The 9616-nt window shown below is 25.6% G+C and overlaps 1 protein-coding gene across 3 annotated transcripts in view; it reads right to left on the reverse strand.

Moving 5' to 3' along the window:
• Positions 1-9595, reverse strand: part of LOC107448450 (mitochondrial import inner membrane translocase subunit Tim9) — a 35657-nt gene extending 26062 nt beyond the window's left edge. Inside the window, exons 1-4 of one of the 3 annotated variants that reach the window (XM_043050822.3) lie at positions 9445-9586; positions 7400-7488; positions 4601-4696; positions 3968-4063 (exon numbers count right to left, since the gene is read on the reverse strand). In XM_043050822.3, coding sequence (XP_042906756.1) covers positions 3968-4063; positions 4601-4651 — 147 coding nt within the window. In that variant the 5' untranslated portion in view covers positions 4652-4696; positions 7400-7488; positions 9445-9586. Of the gene's footprint in view, positions 1-3967; positions 4064-4600; positions 4697-7399; positions 7489-9347 lie in introns of all 3 variants that reach the window. The other 2 variants (XM_016063640.5, XM_016063639.4) reach the window with 2 other exon arrangements.
• Positions 9596-9616: the final 21 nt, after the last annotated feature.

The raw sequence follows: 9616 nt of genomic DNA on the forward strand, positions 1-9616 counted from the left end.
GACTCGGGGTCAATGACTGCGACTTGAGCCCCAATTTTCCACTACTTTGGTAGTTTAAAAAAATAAGAAGAAAAAACTTTTATGATTTAATATTCATGAAATCTCTTATAATTCACTAATTAGCAATGTCCTAAGGTTAAGAATATATAGAACTTAATCCTAAATTAATATTAAATCTTATTTTGAGCAATTATGCGTGTTTTTTTTTTAATTTTATTTTAAAATTTAAATTACCCCATACGATTTCTTTACTTAAAATATTTACTTTGCAGTTATGTTCTCAAAAAATATTTACCTCTTTATTTTTTACTTTCATTCAAGAACATTACAGTTAATTGATTTTAAATTATACTTTTATGTTACTTGATGTGATATAAAACCGTCACTTTTTCCCCATCTTTATATTTTTCGATAAATCTATCTATTTATTCATTTATTTTTGATAAAAAGGAAATATTTTTATTTATGAGAGTATTATTTTGGTTTTCTTCAGTTGTTAATGCTTAAGAGAATTTAATTTTATGCAAATATATTACAAAGCTGACTGATAAAAAAGAAAGAATTAAGATAATAAAAAAGAATTATAATTATTTAAAAGAATTTAATTTAATAGAAATTTATCACTTAGTGACTGATGAAAAGAGCTGTGTGTAAAACACTTATGTTTACATTAAAATTATATCTAATCTATTCAAATACTTGGAACGTAGCCCTTCATTCAGAATGGTAGTGCACTCTACTATAGATGAATTCAATGTTGTTACTCAGTAACAATGTACTTTTCTAAATTTCGCCTTTTCATCGCGATTATTAATTCTTTGCTAATTCATATAAAAATAATTTAAATTAAAATCTATAAATTTTTATAAATTAGAATAAAATGAATGATTATAAATTAAAAATAAAATGAATGACTGTAAATTCCCGATTATCTCTTCACAGTGTTCTTGTCTCATATAATATATTTTTCAAAAAATTGTGTTTAGTCTATGATTGAGTGCATTTATAATTTTTGCTGTGGGGGGGGGCGCACCTAAGTCTAAAACATAATCAAATAATATTAATTCTCAGTCTTTAAGCCAGGATGTAAACATTTCCATTACAAAAATACCTGTTAGAAAAGTATATCAATTTTGAATTTTTTCACATCAAAACTTTAAAATAATGAATGTAATTGAGAAGCAAGAAAATATGGACAATAGGAATTTTTTTTGATCAGTAAAACAAAACTTAATGGAAAAATTATTTTTGATATAAATGTGGCATGTGTACAGATGGATGGAAATGGAATTTCTGAAGTTGAAAACAAATTGTAAAATTTGTATTGGAATTTTTTTTTTAAAGATTACGTTACATTTGAATTTTCAACTGTGTAAGAATTAATCACTTTTAATGAATAAAACGTGGAAAAAAATGCAAATAATTATTAAATACAATCTAGTTTAAAGAATAAATGTGTTAGTCGAACAACATTATTATCACAATAAAACTTAATATTGATATTTCAACTGTAACTGTTGTACCTATTTTCGAACTTATTAATTATTCTTACTGTTCATGTATTTCATTTCAATTTTCAAACTCAGCTGTTTACTTGAACAATAGGGCAAAAATCTTAAACAATTTTTATCACAAAACATATTTATAATGAAACTACATAAATTATTTATGCTACGTCCTGTGATTGCTTTTTTTAGGTGCACCTAAATACTTTTCATTTTTGAATGCTTATAAGTTTAATTTTTTTAACTCTAATCTGAAATATTTAGGATCCTCTCAATCATCTTATCTTTCATAATTTATTGCTACCAGCTGTCGAGTAAACAGCCTATTTTGTAAGTTTTTCGTTCATGCGTATCCTTTCTCAAAAGGTTGGTGAAGGGAAGGGAAGCATCAGTTAAAAAAAAGTTTAGATAGAAAGATAGTGGTGGTGCCATCTACAGAGGCGTTATTGAAATATAAGAAATTTTTAAAATGATTTGTGTAAATTTGTAATTAAATACATTGAGTTTGGGAAAAGAATACAAAAATTATGTGCTAATTAATTCGAATTATGTTAGTCAATTTAATGCAAAAATTTCCTTATTTTGTCGATGATTTTAATCAAGTCTATTCTATTTCGCATTGAAGTTAAAAATATTGGCCCAAACTTTTTAAATTCATTACTTTGTCATGAACTCATACTCCCCTCAAATATGACGGAAAATTTACCTACACTCAATAAATAAGTGCCTCAAATTTTACATTATTGCTTAGTCTAATTAAGGAAACATGCTTTATATTAGTCACACCAATTGTATCACGAGTATGCTTGGGTCACATTTTGTAATGATTATGAAATATTTCTTTTGTATTTTTTATTGAATAATCATGTGAAGACTCTTGAGTCAATGAAAAACGAGTGAACAAAAGAGATCTTATTATGAGCAGTAAATATATTTTATTCAATACATGAAATGCTGCCTTTTCTTTACATTGAATGATCGTTAAATACTAAGGATTGTATAAATATATTTGCACTTACAAACTATAAATAATTTATTCGGATTTCTGTTCGCAATTTTTGCATTTTAACGTCTTAATCACCAGTCATTTCATTGTACACTTAACATCAAATAAAGAAAATAGGAAAGAAACTGAACAGATTCTTGCAAAGCTTTTTATTTATTCAACGTTCATTAATTAATTAAAAAAGATGATCATTCAACAATTAAGGAAATACATATTTCTAATGAAAAGGCAGAAAATCAATACTTCGAATAAAATATAATTACATACCCTTTTAATAATCTTTTATTATTTCTTGATAAGCTTTGATTTGAAATGAGCGCGCCATTTTCTGTTCTGTAGACGTCTGTAAGAAGGACAGGGAGAAGGCGTTACTCATTATGATTAGTATACTGCGCATGCTTGAAAACATGCCTGGAAGGGTCATCCTGTTTCCTGAGGATTCACAGGCATCCTCACGCTATACACTACCATTATATATACAATAATAATAATAATAAACAAAAGAAGATTGCTACAGGTAAGCAATGAAATTTACAATGTTTTTTTCATTGAAATTATTTAATCTGTTTTTTGCAGATTGATTCATCCAGGATTAATTTTTAATTATAAATATAATAGATAAATAACTATTAAGATTTTCAGTGTCACAAAAAATTATCACGTAAAAAATTCATAATATATAAAAAAAAAACAGCCATAAAAAATTATTGTAAAAATAATGACATAAAAAATTATCTTTAAATGTAAGCTAATTTATTTATTGTAAGACCATTTAAATTCAGTATAATAAAAACCATTTCTCCTTTTTGAAAAGAATATTATGAGTTTTTCTTAATTTTGTAATCAAAACATTGCATCAATATCATTCAGAAAGTTTAATAAGATATGATCATGTACAACTAAGAACAAAAATATTTTTTGATAACTCCATAACACATTGCTATCAAGGTTAAATAATTGATTTTATGAAAGCCTTGATAAAAAATGTGATATTTTAATGCACAAAGATTTGAAGTCATTTTGTTGAATTTAAAAAAAAAAAAGAAAAAAAGAAGGGGATATTAGCTAGGAATTTTTCAATTTTTATTCAAAATATATGATTGAATCAGTTACTTTGATTTCAATTCAATATAAAATGACAATAATATTTTGAAATATAAAATTTGAATCATGGAATAGACATATTTAACTTAAAAAAAAACTACCCAAAATATTGATTTTTAATAATTTTCATGCATAAAAAAAAAAAAAAAGAATTGATTCAAAGAGGTATTTGTTGTGAGTTACAGAAAACATATTTAATGTGTGAGAAGTTCTGGGTATCTTTTAAACCTTTGAGATTGGGGAAAAAGTTTCTATTATCAGTTGCTGACATCAAGCAATAATCATTTTATTATAACATAAAACAACATTTAGGAAAACTAAAACTGGTAAATAAAATCTATCACAAGCTTACTTCTTTATCTCTAACATGCCTTACAGTGAAATCATGAATACAGTCTAGGAAACATCTTTCAGAGAGCTTGTTGTAGGAAATAAGAAATTCTCTAAACTAAGAAATATACAAATATTTTAATACTTTATGAAATATAAAGGCATAAAACTAAAATAATATTTAAAAATAAGGTATTTAGGTTGAAAAAAATAACTTGGCAGGTTAAAAAGCTGAGTAACTCAACAGGATAAAAGTTTATTAGCAGATAAGTATTCAGAAATTAAACTAGTTAACTTAAATTTTCAACGTAAAATAATTTTTTAAAATCAACTTAGAAGTGAGTTTAAGTGAGTATATTAAACAGAAAATAAATTTTTTTAAAAAACCTTTTACCATTTTAATTTTTCGAATTGAAGAAAAATGTTTAAATATAGTGAAATAAGAAGGAAGTGAAATAACACGGAGTAGTGAGTATAATGAAATAACAGGGCATAACAAGGAAGAGTTTAAAAAGATTATTGAAGTTATAAAGAATATACAATTCCATTTTATCAAAAATTCTGATTCTTAAGGATTTTTTCAAGAAATTTTTTAAAAACATTTATTTCCATGTTGTTCTAAAATAAATAATAATAATTACGAAATGAAACTGACTTGTTGAATTTGCTCTGCTTCAGTTGTGGGTTGTTCTCCAGGAAGCGACATGACTCATAAAGAATAGTAGAGAACTTCTTAATATGCGAGAACTATCTACAAAGAACATAAATGAAATATTACACACTAACATCTCACAAAAATATATTGAGTTTATGACTCACTGTAAAAATATAAAGTTATTAACATGTATACTTGATGGATTAAAAAATGTACTAAGTATTATTCTGTTTGTGTAAATTTCAATCAAGTTAGTTTCTAGGTAGAGCAGTTTAGGTTCAACAGGTCTAGGTATTTCAGATACTTTTCCTTAAATATTTTTTTTAAAAAATATAAATATTTCAAGCAAATAATTTTGGCACTTCTGTGATTTCAGTAACAAAAACAGATACAAATATGGATGGAAACATCTCCTTTTAGAGTTTTATAATATTCTAGAAAAAAAAAAATCATTTTACTGCCATAAAAAAAAAAAAAAAAAAAGCTGGAGAATACTATTACAATACACAATTTAATCAAAGAGTCTTCTAATGTTATTTGCTAAATTTTTCAGACTACATACACAATTTCATATTATATATCATGAGAATAAAGGGCTTTTAAAAGTTAATACTTGAGAATAAAGGGCTTTTTAAATTGAATTATAGGGTCAAGTAGGCACATGGGGTATCTATAAACATCTATTTTCTCCTTTTAAATTGAGATAATTTGTTTAACATTTTTAGAGATATTTACTGAAATTATGGCACGCATTTTTATTAAAGTTTTAAAAGCTGATAAAAAATTTCCTATTTGCAAACTATCTGTTCATGATCAATTTATACAGTACATTATTTTAAGCTGTTGATGAACTTTCTTCTATGATTAAAAACTATTAATTTTAATTCAGCATGCTAGAGGGACAATTAAAGAACAGCTCTACATAGAAATTTAAGAATAAATTTAAAGATTCAATTCATTATGATTTTCTAAGGTGGGGTTAAGTGGGTATATAGTTAGGCCTAGCTAAGTGTTGTATGATAAGGATATTTTTTATGTCTGTGTTAGTCTAAAATAGTATTTAATGCTCTATATTTTATAATGAAAAAGCAAAAAACAGATAAATATATATAATATGAAAAAGCTATGATATCCAAAATCAGGTAAATACGAAAATCGATGTTTGATAATAAAATCGCTATTTTAAAAACGCGTTAATACAAATTGCGATATTGGATTTTTAAATCTCGTAAATAAAAATCGCTACGTACGATATTTTAATTCCATGAAAAAGAATCGCAATGTGCAACTTTTAAATCAGATAAATACGAAAATTGATATTTGATGTTAAAATTGCATGAATAAGAATCGAGATATTAGCAGATTCTGGTCTTGGTATTTCTAAAAGGCTTGTTTGTATTGTTTTTGTTTAGCCATCATAAATAAAAATTTACAAGATTAATTGAATGAGCAAATAAATATTTTCACCGCAAATAAACCACTATTTTTTATTATTATTTCGTTTGCTTTTGCGCCAGTAGACAGGAAGCAGCGACGTCTGAATTACGAAAATACGAGCCATCTGGCAGGAGGGTAAAAATACGAAAAATCTTATTTTTTGTTGGTAAAAGAGGAGAAAATAGCTACAATAAGCAAAAATGCAGAAGGGTTGGCAGCTACGTATTTTGAATTTTCTGTTTATCTTTGAAATTCGGACATAAATATAATCATTTTATTTCAACGACTGAATTTTCAGAAAAAGCAGAATGTTTATAACAAAAACTAAAACCTTTACAGAATCGGAGTTTTTGATAAAAAGGCAGAAATTTGAGAGACAAAAGCGAGAAAAGCGGAAATCCGCTAAAAAGCAGAAAAATCTCATTCCTGTAAAAAATAATTTTCTTGCTTGATTATAGCCCTACATTGTAATTTATACACTGAAAATAACATTAATTATTGAATTTTAATTTTCACTTTTAAAGAGAGAGAAGATCGGGGGAGGGGGAATTACAATATGGATGGTTGACCATGTAAGGTTAAGCACAAATGGTGTTACAGGTTAAAATTCATCATAAGACTTCTGGGTTACTTGTACTAATTGATTTTTCGTCTGAGCTTGAAAAAGCATGCCGTCCAATATTATTATAACTTGTAGTGGTTTTAATATAACATGTTCTTTCAATTTAACTTTCTACAAAACAAACAACAAATGAATTCGAAAGACTCTGCAAGCTTGCTATGATGCTATCCAAAAAATAACAAACAGCGATATTTTGCACAAATATATTCAAATAAAGGATAAACTTAAAACATGGCCAACTTTACACTTTATTCATGTAGTAATATTAATTTTCTTAAATTTGTTTTAGGCTCATGATCTGCTAGGATTTATAAATTACAGAAAACTCTTATGAATGGTAAAATGCATGCATAAATTTAAATTCAAATCACAATAATAAAATTTCCTAGGATATTAAGGCTGTTCACACATCACCTCGTAAACATAACGTAAGAGGAGGGTTACACTCGAAATTTTCTAAATTTGTTGAGGTTTCAGGAAGTTGGTTATTGTTTACATTCAGTCAACCATCCATAATATACAATAAAAAAAATTGGCATAATGGTACAACTTAGTGAGCATATTTAAAGATATAAATCAGTTTATCATGCATGTTTCTGCTTTTATAAGACAATTTTTTTAAAAAGTCAAAACAATTTCCTTTAAATAACTAAATTAAATAAAAATACATGTTTGCAATAAATAGTGAAAACACTTTAAATTGCCATAGATATTAAATCAAATAAACCATAAACTATTACAGCTTTTTTGTCTTCTGACAAAATTTTTTCGAGTTCAGCAAAATACTGCATCTGATGTGAAACTTAATTTTGACAGCCAAGGACATTAACTATTAAATTTAATAATATGAAAAAAATTTATTTTTCAGCGCTTAGTTTTTTTAAATATATTCAGAATACATTTATTTAAGAGCATTTGCATTTCTAAAACAATATTTACATGTGTTTTTCAGTAAAATATATACTAATTTGAGAACTATATCCACTATGGGGAGATTTCTGTAATGTGATCTGAGGCAGAATAATTGCCAAGTGTTGGCAACTTCTGGGCAGCAGCACAGGAGAAACTAAAAAAAAACATCAAAGGGACCAACTCGAAAGGTATATCTCGTAGCCACCCCAGGGCAAACATCTACATCTTTTTTAAAAAAATTGAAAGTTTAAAATCTATTTGGTACCTTGGTGATCAACGTTGATGCGGCAGAGCACAATACAGACATATCCCTACCACTATCAGGTAAAGTGGGTGTATCAAAACATGTTCTTTTGAATGCATTACTGTAACAATCGATAAGTTATGTTTAATATTTAATCTACATGAATCCAAGGTATATAAAATTTTCAGTAAAATAAATTTAATGGTTAGGTTTTAGAGCCTTGTAAAAAAAAAAGAAAACAGGATTCGTTTTTCTGATTTTTTTTTATTAAAAAAAAAAAAATCAGATTTTTTTAAAATTTACATCGCATTTCTTTTATTTCTATTCAAATACACTGTAAGAACTTTGATTTATGATTAAAAAATCTTTATAAATGTTTAATCAAACTTAAATGAATATTAAAACTATATTATAACAATGTTTTAGAAGCTCTAACTATCTAAAACAATTTTTCATTTAAATACATAGCTTTGAATGCATAGAACCATTTTGAAACAAATACATGATTCAAAATTAAGGACTAGATGAAATAGAGAATTTAAAGAATACTTTAACAATTAAAACAAAGTTTCAATTAGCAAACCATAATTTTAATTTAAAATTGAGATATCTTTTTTTCTTCCTCTTGATTTTTAAAATGTCAAAATAAATGAAACAGATTGTATTTATAAATGTAGTCATTCATTAAAAAAATAAATATTTAATCTATATATTTTCATATTAAAATATTCATTTTTAATCCTATAACGAAATAGATAAGTTAAGCTAAAAACATTTTCAGAAAATCTATGTATTTTATGTACTCATTGGAATTTTATTTCACAAAATTTCTTTATAGAAAATACTGAAAAATACATTTTCCACCAATAAAATATAATGTAGATCTTAATTCCATGCTTTTTCAATCAAAAGGTAGAATTTTAATTAACATTATTTGTATTTTTTTTTTCTGAAAAATTAATTACTTTCTACAGCTATGCAAATCTATAATAAGACATCATTAAATGTTTACTTTAATCTGTACTTTCAATCTCAAGAATCAAAATATTTTGAAAAATGCAATTTCAAATGTGTTGGAATTTAACACACACCAAGAAAGTAATTTCGTTAACTAAAATTAATTAATGCAGCAATTTATTTACAATAAATTTTATAACTAAGAAAGTAAAATAATAAAGGGTTTGAGGATTTAAATCCACAAACCCTGAAAAAAACTCGATTTTATACCTAATTTACCCCACCTGACCCTATAGCTAATACATGAAAAGCATGAAGAATTAATTTAATTGGGGATTGGTCCCTGCGAAATCAAGAAAATTCATTTTAGGTACATTATTTTTACGAATCGAAAAAAATTATTAGAATAATGCAATCCAATAATTGTAATATACAATCTGAAGTAAGAACTGATGACTGTTGTGGAAATAACGAACAGTGTTGATAGTTGTTAATAAGGGTCATTAAAATTTAATAAAATAAAAATTATCATTAAAAATTAACAAGCAATTTTTATTTGAAAATGGATTGATTACATTAAATAAATTTGAGTTGTCTAATGGAATGGATCCTATAGCATACACTCTTCAGAATTTCACATAAATTATAAACGATTTTTAAGAAACCGAATACCTTTTGCAATTATCAATATTAGTTATAATTTTTTTGTATTAATATGTGAGATATATCATTAATCATAAACTTAAAAAGCATGTCACTTAAATTTTGTTTTGACTAGGAATGACCTTGACTACAACTAATTCTGTTGATCGGCTTTGTCTCTAATGTAGAAACCTATAGAGAA

Source organism: Parasteatoda tepidariorum, chromosome 6 (genome assembly GCF_982258835.1).
Source record: "Parasteatoda tepidariorum strain Cologne lab strain chromosome 6, Ptep-v5.0, whole genome shotgun sequence".
Taxonomy (NCBI): Eukaryota; Metazoa; Arthropoda; class Arachnida; order Araneae; family Theridiidae; genus Parasteatoda; species Parasteatoda tepidariorum.